The 18,930-nt window shown below is 42.6% G+C and overlaps 2 protein-coding genes and 2 non-coding genes across 5 annotated transcripts; 2 read left to right on the top strand and 2 right to left on the bottom strand.

Moving 5' to 3' along the window:
* The first annotated feature begins 647 nt into the window (after nt 1-647).
* On the top strand, nt 648-3,879 carry ccdc25 (coiled-coil domain containing 25). Its single transcript, XM_068753823.1, has 9 exons — nt 648-715; nt 874-921; nt 1,094-1,133; nt 1,223-1,274; nt 1,580-1,655; nt 1,832-1,935; nt 2,096-2,298; nt 2,568-2,613; nt 2,814-3,879. Exons 1-9 carry the CDS (start codon nt 691-693, stop codon nt 2,838-2,840), a joined length of 621 nt encoding a protein of 206 aa, XP_068609924.1. The 5' UTR covers nt 648-690; the 3' UTR covers nt 2,841-3,879.
* Nucleotides 3,880-4,047: 168 nt separating this feature from the next.
* trnad-guc (transfer RNA aspartic acid (anticodon GUC)) lies at nt 4,048-4,119 on the top strand. Its single transcript has one exon. It is a non-coding gene; the product is annotated as a tRNA-Asp (tRNA).
* Nucleotides 4,120-4,442: 323 nt separating this feature from the next.
* On the bottom strand, nt 4,443-4,515 carry trnaa-agc (transfer RNA alanine (anticodon AGC)). The gene has a single exon. It is a non-coding gene; the product is annotated as a tRNA-Ala (tRNA).
* Nucleotides 4,516-13,724: 9,209 nt separating this feature from the next.
* On the bottom strand, nt 13,725-17,876 carry vgll2a (vestigial-like family member 2a). Of its 2 annotated transcripts, none has more exons than XM_068753862.1 (4): nt 17,728-17,876; nt 16,350-16,596; nt 15,451-15,936; nt 13,725-14,552 (listed from the first exon to the last, which is right to left on the bottom strand). In XM_068753862.1, exons 1-4 carry the CDS (start codon nt 17,803-17,805, stop codon nt 14,509-14,511), a joined length of 855 nt encoding a protein of 284 aa, XP_068609963.1. In that variant the 5' UTR covers nt 17,806-17,876; the 3' UTR covers nt 13,725-14,508. The 2 variants fall into 2 exon arrangements, with proteins under 2 accessions (XP_068609963.1, XP_068609962.1); XM_068753861.1 differs by having other exon boundaries at nt 13,725-14,314.
* Nucleotides 17,877-18,930: the final 1,054 nt, after the last annotated feature.

Here is an 18,930-nt window from a genome sequence, read left to right as displayed (position 1 = left end):
CGTCAAGTATCATTTCGAAGATGAAAGTAACCACCAAACAACGTAAAACACGTAAAAATGCATATTCATATCTTACCGAACACGTTGACGTCGTGCTGCATGAAACAATAAATACTGTTAATACGCGTTTGAGCTGCTGGCGGAATTCCTTTTACCCGCGTTTCTGTTCTATGTTTTGAATAGCGCGCGCGAGTCTCCAAAGAAAAAATAGAAAACTCAGATAATCCGGAAGCGGAAGTAATACATTTCGTACACCAATCAAATGACCGCTGGTCCTTTCCTTCAAAATAAGATTCTTCCTAAATAACGTTATTGAGATAAGAATTTAAATCTCACATGCTAAGTGTGATTTATGGAAGTAAAGCTAATTAATCATACTCAGATTAATTACCTCAGATTGTAACCCTCCAGAGTACTGGACGACAATTTATTGCAAGTTATACGTACTTATAACCTTTATTTTTAAACATCAATGTGCGTATTTCCGTTCTGGTAAATACGAAACTCTGCGAACTTGACGCGACTGAAAACAACTTCCGGGGTCAGCTTGTACTGTACATGCCAACTGTGACAGTAGCAACGATCTGTCAGTCTACTGTTAATTATATTGTTTTCATTATTAGTATTTTAGCTTTCAAACAGTATAAATTTACTCTTTTTTTTTTTTACTTGTGAGTTTTATGAGTTAAAATGGTGTTTTACTTTACAAGCGACGGTGAGTAAAGCCACAGGACGAGCTAGGTGTTAGCTTGTACCTTAGTTAGCAATACTCTCCACTATCATTTATGTGGCATTTATTTGTCTATATCTTTCACGTGATTCGTGTTTTCAATCTGACGTTGGTAACGAAGGCTTTTATTGTTGTTCCCTCAGCGGAGGCCCCTTCCTACACGATCTACATGGGAAAGGACAAATACGAAAGTAAGTTTGTCCGGTTGCAGACGCTCTTTTCACAATGAATGGTTTATTTCTGCTGTCTAACCGTCTTATAGCCATTCTGTTCTGTTCTATAATTATTGTATTACTTTATTGAACTAATACTTGCCATTATTGATTCCATAGCAAAGCTAACTTGTTGAGATTGCTTTTGCAGATGAGGATCTAATAAAGTACGGATGGCCTGAAGACATCTGGTGATGCCATTTTCTTTCTAGTAATAAACAATATATGAATCAATTTGTGACCGCTGAACTGAATAACTCGTGCTTTTCTCCAAACCCAGGTTTCATGTGGACAAACTGTCTTCGGCTCATGTATACCTGAGACTTCCGAAGGTGAGGCGGAAACACAATTGTCTTAAAATACTCACATTTACGAGTACGATTCTAGCTTGAATCTTTCCTACGTAATTTACATTTAGGCTGTCGGATGAGGTAATGATCATTGAAAATCATTTCAGATTTATTCTAGTTTATGCTTTTAGTTTATATGTAATATGCTGAGGTTGATCTAACGTCTGCTGAGGTTGGTTTCTGGAGAACAGGATCCAGAAACTATTCGTAAAACCACCAAGAACTGAGTTTACAGTGCAGAAATGCCTTCAGCACAATTATATACTTATACTATGTGTCTTTTCTAGGGACAAACTATAAATGACATCCCTCCAGATGTGCTGAGCGACTGTGCACAGCTGGTGAAAAACAACAGCATCCAAGGTGAAGCTATGCCACCTTACATATTGTCATTTAAGGAATAATTTTTTGTTGGAATGCTCACGGTTATCTAGAGCTGTTTTCTGGAAGAAAAAAAAAAAAGATCATTTATTTTGTCAAAAGCTTCTCCCGTTAATCTGCGACGCATGCAGTAAAAGCCTTTTATTTGTATGTGAAAGGCTGCAAGATGAACAACATCAATGTGGTTTACACACCATGGGCCAACCTGAAGAAAACCGGAGGCATGGATGTAGGACAGATCGGCTTCCATCGACAGAGAGAGGTGAGTAGAGCAGCACTGAAAAGAAAAGTCTGTCAACTGTCAATGATCCACATGCTCGAATGGTTAAACGCGTACACTCACACGTTTGGAGCTTCGTCGTGACTCCGTTTCCACCGCTGCCAGACCCGTTCAGGTGTTCGTTGCTCGCTCTGTTTCACAGGTGAAGATTGTGGCGGTGGAGAAGAAGAGCAATGAGATCGTGAACCGCCTGGAGAAAACAAAAGAAGAACGCTTCCCCGACCTGATGGCGGAGAAAGAGTCGAGGGACCAAGAAGAGAGAAACGAGAAGAAAGCTCAGCTCCAAGAACAGAAGAAGAGAGAGAAGGAGGAGCAGAAGAGGAAAAAAGAGTTGGAAGAACTCAAGTATGTCTGTGACGTAATTCCTGTAAAGTTAGAGGGTCTGGCGCTCGTAAGGTGGTCCTGTTTATAGCTTTTATTTGTATGAAATTGTATGAAATTCTTCGTTCATGTCATGTAAATTCATTAAAGCCAACTCATTTGAAGCAAGGATTCAGTGACATTCTGAGCTTTAATTTATTTAAACCTGTGGAGCATATTTGGGAGTTTTTATGAAATCTTTTCTTTTTTTTTTTATCATCGATTTATGGGTTTTTTTTTCGTTTTTTTTGCAGGAACTATTCTTCACTGCTGAAAAGTGAAAATATGAAGACTAATGAGGTGAGGACAGATCTTGATGTCTACATGTTTGAAGTTCACAAAAAAAGCTCCTTAAAATATCTGATATGTGAATGAAGTAGAAAAAGGTTTTCAGCCTCTCTTTTATTTTAAAAAGCATGTTTGTGTACGAAGGGGGTCACCCTGCTTTCATCAGTGCTTTCATCGCTTTTAATTTGTGCTTTCCTCCATGTTGTTTCCAGGGTTATGATTCAGACGACTTCATGTGAGAAGTGAACTCCATGCAGCAAGCAGGCCGAATCCTCCTCCAACGCTCCGGACCTGCTGCCCGGATGCTCTCCTGCTGCTTTGTACTTGCTGTGTCTCTGCACTGACCTGAGAACAACTGGAATGGATGCGAACTGGTGGGGGGGGAATAGCGCCGGGACACTGCTTTACACTGAACCTAGCTGGCTGGCCTTTTTGTAAAGATTACGATGTAGGAGAAACACAAGACAGCGGGAGAAGTGAGGATATTTTTTCAGGGGAAAAACACAAATAGCAGAAATCTGTTTGACTGGTTTCTCACTTTCCGTGTCGACTGGTGTGGATTTGATGAAACTAGCCTATCAGTCTGTAGCCATGCAAAACCGAGGGTTACAAACCCTGCTGCTGCCTCTTCACAGTGTTATTTCTTTGCGCGTCTAATCGTGACCGATGTGAGCCTGCGGTTTCAATCTCTCAGGTTCATAAGCCAGTGTGTTCTTTAGCAAAGCCCCATAACAATCCATGAAACTGCAAAACCAAAGTCTGCAGAGCCACTGGAGGGTTAAGTTGTTGTTGTTTTTGGTTTTGTTTTGTTTTTCTTGTTGGCTCTAATTTAAGTTTTTGCTTTTCACAGTTACTAAAGTTGTTGGTGACAGCTACAAATACCTTTTTGTTTGATCAAAAACCAAGATAAAGCTATTTGAGTTTGAGGCTGGAGAGATAAAGTATGCATGGAATTTTTGTATTTTTTTATTTAACATGTTAAATTTTGTTCCTAATTCTGCATATCTGTTTCAGTATTTTCTTACACGTCTAAAATCAAAATCGTAGTGCCAAGATAAATGTTTCCTCACAATAAATCATCAGTCCGAGAATGTGTTCCAGCAACGGCTGCAAAGATTGTTTGTAAATGTTTTGTTGAAAAATTTGGGCTCATTTTTTATACTAATAATGAGCAGCTCTCAAGGAAAGAGAAGATGATCAAGGATGAGTGGGGGGATGAGTTGCTGATATTGTATCGTTGTTATTACATGATCAATACAATACAATACAATATTTTAACCTCTGTGGATTAATTAAAACATTTTGGTGTCTGAGGAGGCATAACTAAAAAATGAACAGCTGAGTGAATGAACATCAATGAACAGCATGAACAACCGAAATTAAACCTTTCACAGAAAGAAAATATATACAGTATGTAATGTTTCAGTGTCTAGCCCTACCATCACTTCCTCGTTAGTATAGTGGACAGTATCTCCGCCTGTCACGCGGAAGACCGGGGTTCGATTCCCCGACGGGGAGTTCCTTTTTATTTTTTATTTTTTTCCCCGTTTATTTATTCCAAATTCTGATGATCAAAACAAAAGTGATTCAAAATAAAGTCACGGCACTCTTCACAGCAGATGGAGAGGAGGCCTGACTAGCAGAGCCTCAAAGGAAGCACAAATCACACGGATACATACTCGAACCCAAACTAACGCACAAAGACGTAGCAGCCCGAAAAAGCCACGATTAATACGTCACGGGATCTAAGAATGATTAAATGAATAAGAATGATTTATAGTATTTCGAGATATCATTTTTTAATTAACATACAAAAATGGTAACATAATCAATAGAATATGTGGAGGATGCGGGCATCGATCCCGCTACCTCTCGCATGCTAAGCGAGCGCTCTACCATTTGAGCTAATCCCCCGTCTTCAAGCTTGTCCCGATCCCACGGAGGTAAGAGTTGTGAGTCGAAGCTAAACCAGTGCGACTCCAACAGCTAATAAGCCATTTTATAGACTTATAGACCCGGACATAATACTTCAACTTCAATACTTGACGTCATAATACTTCATCGTCCTCCCTTTTACTCTATCTTCGAAGTATTGCAAGCCAAGCCAAGTAATGGCCCAGCAGAGGGTGCTATTGATCACAAACTTGAGGAGCAGAGTCAGAAAAGTCCTCGCGATTATTGACTTATCTTTTTAACAATGGCAGTAAGTGGGAAATACTTGCAAGCAGCTCAGTGCTTCTGCATGTAAACCGGTTAATTTGACAAGAGTCTGAGTTGATGCATGATCCACCAATACATTTTAATCAAGAGTTTCATTCGACAAGCACTTTAATAAATTACGAAATTAACTTTACCTTTTGTAGGGCGTGCATCCGGTTACAGCTAGTAAAAAACTAACACAGCATTCCATAAAAATGTATATATGCAAATTATGAATCCAGATGTTATCAATGGGGTTACAATTACAATTCTTCTTTTTCTTTCAGCCTGATGGTAAATTTTAAAAGAAACTTTTATATTTGTAAATGTTTCTGTTTGAGTGGATCTTTGAGTCCAAGAAAAGGTTAATTGCATTTTGAGGTGGATCCGGACGTGATCGACTCCGACCCACACACAGGAGGGTTCGGATGATTCTGGGCAATGCTCTGTTGACATATCGAGCGAATACGATGCCGGAGTCAATCAAAACAATTATTGTTAAAATAATGTATGAATATATTATAAATATTGAATATAGTTTCTCTTGTGTTGAACTCATTTGTTTCAGTTTTCTGTGTTTGCACCACATTTATATGTGTTATCAAATAAGCATCACAGATGACGTACATTCACTTGAATTCATGCGTTTCATTTGAAGAGAAGAGGAATCATCACCTTCTGGCCGTTCGCAGAAACAGATTCTGAATGAAAGAAAAGCTTCCTGTGTCGCTCTTTGCAAACGTCAAACCCCGATGTCTTTGGACGGAAGGTCCACAGCGAGGGTCCATTTCTCCACATACATCTTCTTCGACATTGTTCCTTAAATGGAAAACATCTTTCTTTTGATTCGCATTCCTTCAGTGGCTTGTCCTTGACTCCGCAGCGCTGTAGGTTTGACGTGTGTGATTAAACACACAGCTCTAAAGCTGGATGCAGTGCAGGTATCGGATGCTCGATGTACACAAGCGTGTTTTTTACAACTGCTGTGCCTGCAGGCCGTGAAAACTACAGAGGCAATGTGCCCACAGCTTCCCACATCTGGGTTGTGTGTTAGCTGGATAAAGGAATAAAACGTACTTACCTTCACTGAAATGGAAAATATTGTTACTTTGGTTCAGTAGTTTTTTGTAGAAATATCCTTTTCATCCTTGGAACTTGGAACCATTGGCCGGAAAGTCAGAAAAACGATCCAGAATTCCAGTTTCATTCCAGCTTAGTATTTTATTATAGTCCATTTATAAATGCATGGCTTTTATTTTTTTTTATTACTAATAAACTAATGTTGACCAAAGTGTGAGGTAAATTTATTCACATTGCATCTTGGAATACCAGCTGAATGAAAATTCCTCACATCGAAAAGCACGAGAGAATATGTAAAAAACAAAAAATACTATGGAATATGAAACCATGAGAGGCGGTATTGTAATTTCGTAATTATACTGATTTAAAAAAAAGAAGGCCGAATGAATCGGAATGAGGAAGTGAGTTGCTGTAGCATGTTAGCTAAAGTTAGCTTCAGGCTCCTGCCATGCCAAGCGTTACCTGCCTGCGCCATGATGAGCCTCCCTCAATTGTCTCACCTTGGCTACCTCGGTTCAGAAACTTTAATTCCTAAATATTGAACATGTTTTAAAAGGATCCATCCATCCATCCATCCAGAGAGATTGAAGTTCTGGACCAGATTTTTCCTTTGATTGTGAAAATCGTACAAATTCTGCCCTTAGTTCTATAATAACTTTTAATCTGTGTAGCCTTAATGCTTGTTTGTTTGTTTATTTTCCTTTTGGAACCTGCAAATAAAATAAAAAAGCAACTTTTTAAAGCAGATAATTTTACCAGATCGGTGTCAAATCTTGCTGTTGATGTTCCTCTTATCACGTGCTGCATCAACTGAGCGTTCTACTGTTGTCACTGATATCTGCTGTCAGGAAACAAGACAATGCATCTCCGCGCAGACCATATATACAGCGCAAATATGCACACTTGCCGACACAGAGTCCGATGTACAGAGTCCAGCTGTCTCTGTTGCTCCTTGCTGTAAGCGAATACCCCCGGCCAGTGGTCTGCAACACTCCATCAATCTCCCTCTGCCTGACAGAAACTATGCCCACCTGTTCTCCCACAGTCCACACCCGACTCAGAGAAACTGAAGCTCAATGTTAAACTTCAGGCTTCAGGTTTGGGTTGATGGCGGCAAGCGAGCACAGTCCGACGGGGCCGCGTTCTGTCCGACCGCTCATTTCTGAGATAAATATACTTCAATATGCTGAAACACCTTTTGCCCTCCAACGCTGGCAAACCGCTAAACCGTTATTTGCTAAGAGCAACTAACCTGCAAACGTTGTCCTCCACGCCTCCTTCGTGAAGGTGGACGGAACGCACTCGTCATGTCCCGCCATCCCAGGTGGAGAGAAGATGGGAAAGACTCCTGGTGAAACCAACGCAAGGTGGGCGTGGTCAATCCTGAAGTCATGAACTAGCGACGGCTGAAAAATAGCCTTCATCGTTCATTCCTCAACTCAGAATGCAACGTGAACGTCGAGTCCAGACAAGTGAAACGCAAGCCTAACTTCCTAACTTACACCTTTAAATAATCCAGCCTTTGCAGAGCTGTATTTTATTTAAGGATGATTCAAAGATCACAAGCTCTTTGATTTCTAGCTCAAACATTCCATCCAGGTCGTGGGATCTTTGTGGGATTTCAACAAATCGTCCTCTGATCTCGAACCCTTGGGCGACGGCTGTCCCCCGTCCTGTCTAAGAGCACCTCAGACAAAAGAGAGACCAAATCCGTTAAAGCTCCTTTTTAACAAGACATTTTTCTTCTTTTTTTTCTCCTTCTGGCCATAGATCACTTATCCCTCCTGATTCGCTCGTCTTCACACTTCACCAATCACTCTCCATACCCTCGTCTTTCTTTCCCTCCTTTCCCTCCACCTCAGCATCATTAACACACACACACACACACACACACACACACCTACACACATACCCTGAGGTCCCATTGTGTTTGCTAATGCTTGTGGGACTCGGGCAGGAAATGGCGTGGTGGTGCAGGGTCAAGGTGGGTCTCCTCTCAGGTTACCTGCCCAGGTAAGTCTGTGTTTACTTAGTGTTGCCTCCCAGTTGTCCGGAGGTCTGTGCTGACATGGAGGGCTCTCTGCTGACATATGAAAGATAATCTGACTATTGTAGAAGACTTCCCCCCCCCCCCCACACACACACACGCGGTTTGCCTTGTATCTTTGTCATGGGCAGCTCAGACAGGACGTCTTTCTGTCCTCTTAAAGATACAATTTTACCGCTCTCTGGAAACTGTCTCCTGTCCCAGATTGGATTTGTAAATGTGAAATTGCCAGAGGTTCAGGCACAGTGCAAGACAACGTTCCACTGCCTCTAGGAAGCCCACAGACAGCTGAGCTGGGTGACGGGTCGTGGGGATGAAATTGGCACGAATGCGAGAAAACACGGTGCTGGTATGTTTGGCTGGTGCTTAAGCGGGGGTCACGTTCACACCCAATGTTTGGTTAGGTTGCATAGCGTTGTCCTTTTGGGCTGGCGTGCAAGCTCTCAGATGAATCCAAATAAGCATCCAATAACAGAATGGATAGTAAAAGGGTAGCAGCGAGCTTCCAACCTGCTGAGCTCCGGGAAGCTCCACACCTTTTTTCTTTTTTTGTATTAAACCAGCTCCTGTCGCAATCCGCTGACAATTTCGGCACAAAGAATGGGATTGGCAAAACGTGCATTAAAAGGTGAAGTTTTGGTGAAGAGCTAAATCTTGTCCAAAGTCCCGACGACTATATGTGAAATAAAACTAAGCTGCTGCAGCGCTACAGATATTCAGCCCTTTCAGCATTTGCACTTCCGTCCATTTTGTTACTTTCCACTTCACCTCCTATTGAAACGGATGAAAATCAACCTTGTGTGAGTGCAAACAGATCTCCATTATGGTCGGCCGGTTTGTGCTCCAGTGGCAGGATTTGTTTAAACCTGCAGCTGACAGAGCCTGGATGCAGAACCGCAGCTGCGTTTCTACTCTGGTCGTCATTTAAACGGAGAACACATTTGCTGGTTTTATTGTCGGCTCATGACCGGCGCATCGACCTTTAAAGGATTTTAATGCACTTGTGACTTTATGCGTTGTGGCATGTGTCTGAAAAAAGACTTCAGCGCTTGACTTTTTCTCCGTAATGGCCGTCCAAAATGCCGACAGTCATCACGTGTGATTGTTGGTGTTGGATTGGGATATCCGTGTTCACGTTGAAGGTTGATACTTTTTGGATTGAAGCTGCCGATAGTGGATGTGTTTTCCACAGGATTAAAACATATTTAAAAACATTTAAAATCATATGTAGGTAAGTAATAACTTCATCTACCCGCCACCATGGCGTTTATCGCCTCGTCACAGATGAGGTAATGAAACAGCCTGGAAACGTTTCTACCAGATCAGATCTGATCTGAGGTTTATAAAACATCTCCATCCAGCATCCATCCATCCATCAATTGCATGTTCTTTGAGGTGGGAGGAAACCGGAGAAAACCCACGCGGAGACGGGGAGAGAACATACAAACGGCGCAGACAGGATTCGAACCCGCCGCCTTCCTGCTGTGAGGCGACAGCGCTAACTGCTACTGTGAAGCATCTCGTAAACTAATAATGGTTCAGCCGCGACTGGAATGGAAACATGCATACCAGTCTTTCTTGTAAATTAAAGTTAAAGTCGTAATTTATCAGCATTTTTCAGCTCATAAATGTGAACAATACTACCTAAAAGCGAAATGTGAACACGTTTCTGTCGCGTTTATATGTGTTATAAATAAATAAATAGCACAATGATAAAGTTTGTATAGCTGTTTTTAATGTCCAACATGTTGGGATGGCTGAGGTTCAAAAATGTAGGCTAAATGTAATGTATTTATACTTCATTTTAAGTTTTGTCCGTTTTGTTTGTTCAAGGTTAAAAGGCATAAACGGACCTTTTTTTGTGGCATCAGAGAATTCTTCTGTCCCTGATTTGTTTGCGGTGACATCCATCATCCTTTACTCTCTTTCCTCCGCGTCTTCGCCTCAGAACGGAGCAGGAGGATTCTCGTTGCAATGTTAAAGGGCTGTTCCGCACCGTCTCTCTTGTAAGCAGCCGTCAAGGGAGGGGAAACCCGATATCGTCACTTAGCGCTGATCTGCTCTAACTCCAGAGATCACAGGCTGGAGGGTGGAGGCCGAGCGTCGGGGGGTGGGTTTACACTGAAAGGTGTTTCCTAGATGCTTTCCTTTTTCCTTTTAACGTTTGATGTTTAAACACAAAGACTGTCATCCGTCAGACTTAATGCAAGGGAAGCATCATCAGGAATACAATGGTGCAGTGAAAGGCTGAATCTTCATCAATTAAAATGGATATTTAAAGGAGGACACTGGAAGAGACAGAAAGTGGCCACATGGAAGACTTAATATTGTTGTATTGATTGGTTAATGTGAACCCCACAGCCAATATTTTAAAAGAGCTCATTCCACATCAGATCATTAGATCTTCCCAGATATATTTATTGTCAGGACGTGATGATCAATTCCTAAATTCCACGTTGTGTCAACTGCTGCACTCATGATGCAGTAGAGTTGTGTATCGGTTTTCCTTCCCCCCGGACGCTCCTCTCCGGAGCGGGCCTGGACTTGTTGCTTTAAGCCACTGGTTTTAGGACAAGAAGGAGCGCTTGTGCTGAAAACAGCTGCCTCCTGTCGCTGCTGGAAACACGGTGGACGAGAGCAGGGAGAAGGAAGGATTCATGTGGCGGAAAAAACCAAAACAATCAGCTGAAAGGAACAACAATGGATGCTTTCTTACATTTGCTTTTGCCTCTCCACGCCGGAGAGGTGCCAGTAAAGGATGCCATGGAACTTTACGTAAATAAATGCTGCGATCTGATTTGATTTCATTCATTTTGGTTGGATGTCTTTGAGTCTGAAACATTTTCTCACGAGAGAGAAAGTGTGTTTCGTCTCCTTTACTTGTTACCCGAGCAGCATTTCACGTCGCAGCTAAAACTGTCGTCTTGATTTGGGACCTTTTGCTGATTTTGTGTTGTATTATTATTATATTGACGTACCTCTTCCCACCTATATGCAGACTTCTCTTGCTTTACAGTCTGCATTCTAAAACGGCGCACAAATTCCACGTTTCTTTTTTCTGCCAGCATTGCTGAGGACGTTCTCTCCTCTACACGGTAATCACTGAGCACCTCATGAAAGCACTAAAAGTCAGAGTGTGCCAGATTGATTTATTTCACACCTGTTTAAAACGGATTGACCTGAAGAAGAGGTCGGTAGGATGCAGTAATCACACACAACATTCTCCAGCCTGCAGCAGGAGACCTCCTACCCAGCGTCCTCTGCTGCAGGGTGGAGGATCTAATCCCTCGTTTCTGGTTTGGGTGGTCCACGTGTCCACTTTGGCTGCAGCGTCTTCCAAGTCCAGCAGGTCTTATGACAGATTTAAGGCCTCGGTTTGCTACACACAAACATGAATTGTGCAGAAATGTTTATTAGAAATCAGACATTAAAGAGAATATTTTTGCATTTTCAATCTGACGCATGCTGACAATGGGAAAAAACAAAATCAGTTCAACTTAAATTAGAATGAAAAACAATTACAAGTCATAAAATACGTGATAAAAATCTGACTTAAAGTACAGTATATTATGATTCGGATGACATAATTCTGCACCCTGTGTGTGTGTGTGTGTGTGCGGGCGATTGGCAGCCGATCTGGTTATTTGACTGGGAATGAATGTGTTGCAGTGAATGTAGTAGCACGTTGCTCCGGTGCTCAGCGGCATTAACGGGCTTCGCATTCCTCGGCCGACTTGAGGACGTTGGAGGCGCAGACATGGGCAGAGAGATGAGTGGAATAGTGGCGAAATGATTCCATTGATCCCTTTGGGGGAGCTGCATCCCTGCGGCAGCAACCGACAAGTCAAATCTAAAATCAAAAGAATAGTCCGCGTGAAGAAGATAGTGTCGGCTTATAATCATTGATGTATTCCTAAATGCTATATGAGCAGAAGCTTCAGCTAATTTAAACTTTAGCATGATTTATTTGATTCAATCTTAATTCCAAAGCCTGCATCTGCAAAATAACTAAGCCGGAGCTTTAAATTCTGCAACAATACGAGAAAATGGTGCTTCAGCACGTATTTGCAAATATCTAATGAAAGAAAAGAAAGACCAGATTTCAAGTAATTGAATTTGCTTTACAATCAACATCATAAAAAGAATAAATACTACTGCTGCCGCAGTATTCAAAAAGGATCTTGCTCTGTTTGATCATAGTGTGAACATCAGCACAAATAAAGCACTTCAGTTAATCACCCGTATTGAGAATCGACTATTTAAAAGTGACAAATTAATTGACTCTTTCTCTCTGTGACTAAAGAGACAGATCTTGTCCTTAACCCTTTATTAACCTCAGCTCTTTGTTTCACACAATTGCCTCCTTATTCTGCTGTTTGAGAGCCGTGTTAACTAATTAATTTTTTTTGGGGGGGGGGGGTTTCCGAGAGAGAGACAGAAGACAGATTATTCACAGCGTTAGATAAAGACTGAACCTTCTCCACCTCTCTCTTGTCCATCGTCGCTCCGGTCAGTAGCTGGTATTAATCTACAGCTGTCTCGCTCTCAGCTGCATAAAGTTTACGCACAGGCAGTGGAGCTTCTGAGAAACAGAGCAGATGGCTGAAAAGGTAGGTTGTTTTTAAAAAGCTCTCTCTCTCTCTATCTGTCAGCAGCTTATTTCTATCAATACTAAGGGTCTGGATTACATTTTTTAAAAACATTTAGCAGGTGCCCAGGTGATCAGGTGAGGAGAAAATCCGTACACACACAGGAATGTGGAGTGGTGGGCGGGTCAAACACTCGACTTCTACCGTTGTGCGCCATGTGAAGCGAACGACACCTGGAATCTACCTGGAATATCTTTGACCTAGGACACAGAAAATGTAAACAGAGGTCACTTATTTTATTATTTTTATTTTAAACTGGAAAACTGAAATGCTAACAGGTCTGACTTTTGATTTCAGGTGACTCTTCTTGAATTCGAAGTGAAATTCCTGCCTCTCCTCCCAAATAGAGATGGACCCACAATAACGACTCCCAGACTATAAGTTCCCTAAGTAATAATGTGTGTGTGTGTGTGTGTGTGTGCACGTGTGTGTGTTCACTAACTTGAAGAGCAGTTGTCGTTGACAGCTGCAAGCGAGCAGGGAAAGATGGAGTCAAGTGGCTTCAAATAGCCGCCGTTCTCCTCGTTCATGACCCCCCCCCCCCCCCCCTCCCCTCCCCTCCCCTCCCCTCCCCTCCCCTCTCTCACAGTCTCCCAGCAGCCACTGGGGGTGAAGTTTCCGTTTCTCCCGTTGGCACACTTTTAAAGGAGCGTTTGATTCTGTGCCTTGACCTGTGAAAAGCTGCTTCATAAATGTCTAAACAAGGAAGCGAACCCAGTTGGTAATGCAGAAATGGTGGCGGCTGTGCCGGTTCCTCTGCTGAGGGTCGTTTGTTCACCTTCCCTGCTGCTGCTGTAGGTACGAGTCCACAAGTCTTGAGTATTTCCATTTCATGCTCTTCTATACATGAGATTGTACTTTTATTTGAGAGCCACAGTTACTAAGTTTTCTTTCTTTAAGTGGGGTAAATCACGTATATACTATGCATGAGTACTTTTAATTAAATGCAGGGTTTAAATACTTCCTCTACCGCTGGCTGTTTCTACAAACTATACCTTTGTACACTATAAAGCACGTAGCATACAAGAAACTGTCTGTACATGCAGGCTATCCACTGAGGCATGTACTGTTGTTATTGCAGCTTGCTGCTGTGACTGCGTAATGCGAGTTAAATTTAACAAAGAAATTAACACCAGCAAGTAATCATTATTTTTAATATTTGGTATCGTTGCATTTGTGCATTGTTTGTGGTATAATAGCATACATCCACCGCAAACTCATAAATCAAGACATTATGCATTGCAGACTTGCTTCAATATTCTCAAAGCTTTAGAGTTTATACATAATATGGATTTGGGGCGAATTAATAATTACTTAATTTAACTTTTGTAGTGTTTTTTCAATTGATTCACGCAAACCAACGTGTTCAGATCCCAATCTGCAGGATCTCTCACTGTGCGCCCTCCTCAACGCTGCCTCGGACTCTTTCCGCCAGCCAAAACACTTCCAGCGTCTGCGGCCCAGTTGTCGCAGCGATGCAAGTCCTGCCAAAGACCTTCAAGCGTTTGTTTTTGGCGTTTGTCTTCGGAGCATATGTCTCTGTCCGTCTGTCCCAAGACTTTTACCAGATAAGGAATGTTGTCTTTGCCTGTTACAGAAGCACACAGAGGAGTCCTGTCTTTGTCCACAGCCGGGATCCCAGTCAGTCTTTTTTGTTTCCACGCTCGCTTGTGTGTCTGCACTGTCGGCTTTCAGCTCAGCAGGGCTGTGCTGCCGCACAGTCCGCCGTAGCACCGAGCTGCAAGTAGACCAGAAGGAGTTACAGCACAAAACTGCCATCTGACGGATTGTCCCTTTCAGTCATCCCATAACCGCGGCAGAGAGTAACAGAGCAGAGCAGGAGCGGAGGAAAAAGGGTTACAGCTGAAGGAGGTGTGTAGAGAATGGTGGGTGGGGGTGGGAATTGGGAGGCGGAGGTGAGCTCAGCCGTCTCTAAAACCAATACAAATCCTTGCTTTTATCCTGTGCTTGCAGACCTGAGAGGAAAGGAAAGAAAGGAGGAAGAGAAAAAGACAGCGGGACAGGAGAAAAGCAAAGAAAGCGAGATTAGAAAAAGAAGCGCAAATGTCTTGCTGATAAAAGCAGGGATGGAAGGAACCGCCCGAGGCAGAAGGGATGAAAGCAAAACAGCAACAGAAAAGGGGATTGACAGCTGGAGTTAAGGAGCCGATTGACAGACTGCTTGTTGCTTCAAACCCGCTCGTGGTAAGTTGATCTGAGGCAAACACGAGAACGCATTCACTTAAATCTGGTTTTCATGCCACCAAGTTGTTGCTTTGCCACTGATTATTTCTGAAGCTGTTAGTTCAGACATCAAATAATTTAGACAGGCATTGGCAAATCAGGGAGAACAGTCACATTGGAAATCAGCGTATTTTATAAACAGGGCCATTCCTGACAGCTCAGCTTAGACATGACTTCGGGGGGGGGGGGGGGGGGTTGGTTTTGAACCCCACAGGTTGAACCCTAGGACTACCCACACCACACGCCAAGCTTGGACCACGTCAGCACAGACATCCGTGACATAACGGATAACTGAGAAAGCTTCACACTTCTTTTTATTTCTCCTGGGAAAAGTCACAGTGTGGTCACGTGATCGCATCTACGAAAGCCGCATATCTGCTCATTAATGACCACATAATGAAATCCGATATTTTGGGGTTGCATCCAACAATATCCAAAGTTTGTGCTGAGGAATCGATCTGTGTTTATGCTTGAACCATGCGACGTCTGAGTCTGAATTGCTCCCACCGGGCTCAATGACTTCAAGTATCCTGGCTTCATAAAATCACTTCCTAAAGTTGCCTTGATGGAATTTAAGATGCATTGCGCTCCAAAGGTCATAAAGCTCTTAACAAAGGGAGTTGTTTCTACCTGTGTCCATGTTGAGTCCGATCTCTGCTCCGGCTCCAGCGAAGGCGCCGCTCCAGGACGAACCCGTCCCCGATTCTCCCTTCCCTCCCCCCAGGTCACACGGCGAGGTGCTGGGCCCCGCTACCGAGCTGCCCGATGACAGGCGATGATGAGGCCTCACCGATGGCACCAGCAGAGAACCGTAGCGTGGGTCAAACGCCGAACTGTACATTTCGTGAACCCCCGGACGTGGGTACGGCGTCCCCTGGGTGCCCAGAGCGCCCCCTAGAGAGTACGGGTGGTGGTGATGGTGGTGATGGGACGGATGCCAGGCATCGGAGCTTGACTGGTGGAGGTGGCTGTGCAGAGAGACCGAAGAGTAGGGGTCCCCGGGATAGGGGAGCTCTGTGTGGGGAGCGCTGCCCAGCGCAGAGGAGACAGACGGCTGGTAGGAACTGTTCCAGAACGATGGAGGGAAACTTCTCTGGTTCATGGGGAATGATCCGTCTGCAAAGACAGAAGAAGAAAACGGATTATTAAGATGAATTAAAGCAACTCATTATCAGAGTAAATGATCATTTTAAAACTTGAGGCTGACGCTTATGACCAGGTCCACTTCCTTTTATTTCCCCTGGAAGAATTCTTCGATGTTCTTCTTTACCTGCACCGTCTTCGCCTCTTTTCCTTAACTCGCCATGACAAATGGATGAGTTGCCTTTATAATAAAACTATAAATCAACTCTTTTAAACTGGATTTTAACAGCGTCTTAAGTGTGAGTATTTGCTGACCTGCGATGTGGTCGTAATGAATGACATTGCAGTCGATGTCATTTTTAATTGAACTGATAAATAAGACGTAAAACTCGTACAATTTATCAGTCAAAAATTCGGTTTTTAATTGAGAAGATAGTCACACACACCTCGTATGGCCTTGTGGCTGCTGGAGGCAGGGTACACAGCCGTGTGGCTCAGGGCTCGGCTGAAGTGTTCGTCCACCACGGCACTAATATCTCCCTGGAAATAAGTGAAGAGGACGCAGCGGGAACTCAGGTACTCGGCTCCTGGTGGCAGCTCCTTATCCTCCTCTTTGATCGCTGTGTGGCTGGGAGGAGCGAGCCGGCTGCTGCCGTCCTGGGTTTCTTGCATTTTGGAATACAAGGCCAGCTTCTATGAAAGATATCCAGATTCATATATGTAATGTGAAACTAGATGTTGGTCAGGATAATATCTATCTGCATATATTTCAGTTAAAAATCAGGGTTTTCACTGCTTTTAAGAGCGTTAATACCCAACATTAAACCTTTAAATCTCATAAAAACAAATTTGGATACAATTGTATTTTCCAAATGCAGCAGGTGGGTCAAAGGAGAGAAGGCGTCCTGATTTATTTTCCATCTATTTATAAGCAAACAGATGCAGATTACATGAATGCCTATCAGACAAGTATACACTGGCCTATTCATGTTGATATTGGTGTCTTTGTGATCACAATTACAACTAATGCTCGCCTGCCATTTCACCACTTAATGACAATGAAAGAAAGCAGAATAGTTGTTTTAGTATTCTTAGGTGACAAAGTGAGTATTGTCACTATGCTAGATATCCTCTTTCAACAGACCTAGAAAGGCCTCACAAAACCGGCTGCACACGACAGTTTATGCACAAAAACGTGACATTGACAACTAATTCAACGATCACTCTGTACCAAACAGTATATGAGGAAGAACATAAAACTTCAGGTAAATTACTGGAAGCGTCAATTACTTATTCAATTATTTATAACCCATAAATGTCTGGAAAAACATTTAATGTTAGATAAAAGATATTTAAACCCAATCCTTCAGTTTCAAACTTGGAAAAAATAAATGAGATTGTTGTCAAAAAGGCAACAAAAAGTTTATTTTATTTTAACTTATGCTTATAGTTGTGTGAAGTGCAAGCTTATTATTGAACCTAAAGAAATTCGACTAATATCAAAGTGAACACGAAGAAAGTTTGACATGCGCGTCATGCGTAAAGCTTTTACGCACAGGTCAAGATCCTTCACACATAAAGCGCCATAGTGCATTGCGATTCGTGTGGTCAAAGCATTTTAAGTATTTTTAAGATATCACTTTAATTAAGCTTTATACATTTTCTACTTATATCTGATCTCTCTTTATGCTCCCAAATCGATTTATGATTGGCCGACCTTTAGACGCGTAAACCTAAATAATAAACTTATCAGTGCGTTCAAATAACCCATAAATATTTATAATCCAAAGCGCAGGAGCTCATTAAAAGAGGAATGGCCCTTACCTGATGGTGATACGGGCTGTAGGAGCTGAAATAAGGTTGAGGACCAAACACTTGGTACATCACATCCAGGCAGCTCATGGCGAAGAAATCACGGGGGGGCGGGGAATCCAAGCCTCGTTTACCGAGCAGGTCTGTTCAGTCGGTGGAGAAACATGGATCCCGGCAGTGGAGGACACGGTGGATACTGACTGGGAAGTGTCTCCCTGCTGCGCTGCGCTGCGCTTTACGCACTCGACTGAGGCCGGGCGCACAGAACTGAGCCCCCCCACCCACCAAGTTCCTCCTCCCTTCGCTCCCACCCATTCTGACCCCTCCTTCCAGCCAACCAGAGGCCAAAGCTCCAGCTCTGCCATAATGGGTTGTTAATTACAGAAAAGGAAATCATTGCATCCATGAAGCTATTAAATTAAATATGTCATTACAGCATGGATACACGAGTAGCCGAAAACATTTTAATGATCCAACACATTTTTCATAATTTAACTGTTGCGCATCCTGGAAAAGCTGCCATCGGTGTATTTCCTTTATTTCTGTTCAAACATCTGTTAATTTGAACCAAATTAATTTCCCTTCACATCCAGCACATTAAAGATTACTGTCGGCTTTAGAAGCAGCAACCTGTCCATTACTATTACATATATAAGCTTTTAATCACATGCGCATTAAGATTACATCCAAGCAGCAAAGTGTAAAGTGGCCTCACTGCAGCTGCGTTCACACTGCATGCCGGAGCGCTCAGCACTGATCCACTTCTTTTTGTCTGGCTGGTCACATTATTGTTAATATGTGGCCGATAACAGATTTCAGCATGAAGTAATTACGGCCGTGAAATGACCAGGATGCTCTCAGGAGGAATTTCAAAGGCATCTCAGAAGTTGCAGTGAAAGCCAGCAAATATGTGAGCAGATAACTAAAAAGGATTTGATACTGATTTATTCTGCCATCCAAAAGCAAAGATCAATATTTGAAAAAAATAAATTGAGGGGAAAATTCTTTGGCACAATCTCAAGTGTCATATTTTCTCTTTACAGTAACAACACTGGTCACTTAAATCTCTCCTTTCACAGTGGCGGCAGGTTCGTTCAGGATCTCAAGTTTATTAGCACAGCAAAATCCTTTTCAGCGAAACAGACATCCCAACTAAAATATAACTATTTTAGAAGCTGATATTTAATTCTGTTCCCTCTATAAAGCCTCTCTCTA

This window comes from Brachionichthys hirsutus, chromosome 20 (genome assembly GCF_040956055.1).
Source record: "Brachionichthys hirsutus isolate HB-005 chromosome 20, CSIRO-AGI_Bhir_v1, whole genome shotgun sequence".
Classification (NCBI taxonomy): Eukaryota; Metazoa; Chordata; class Actinopteri; order Lophiiformes; family Brachionichthyidae; genus Brachionichthys; species Brachionichthys hirsutus.
Note: the sequence above shows the minus strand (reverse complement) of the source record. Positions and strands in the feature narration are given on the sequence as shown.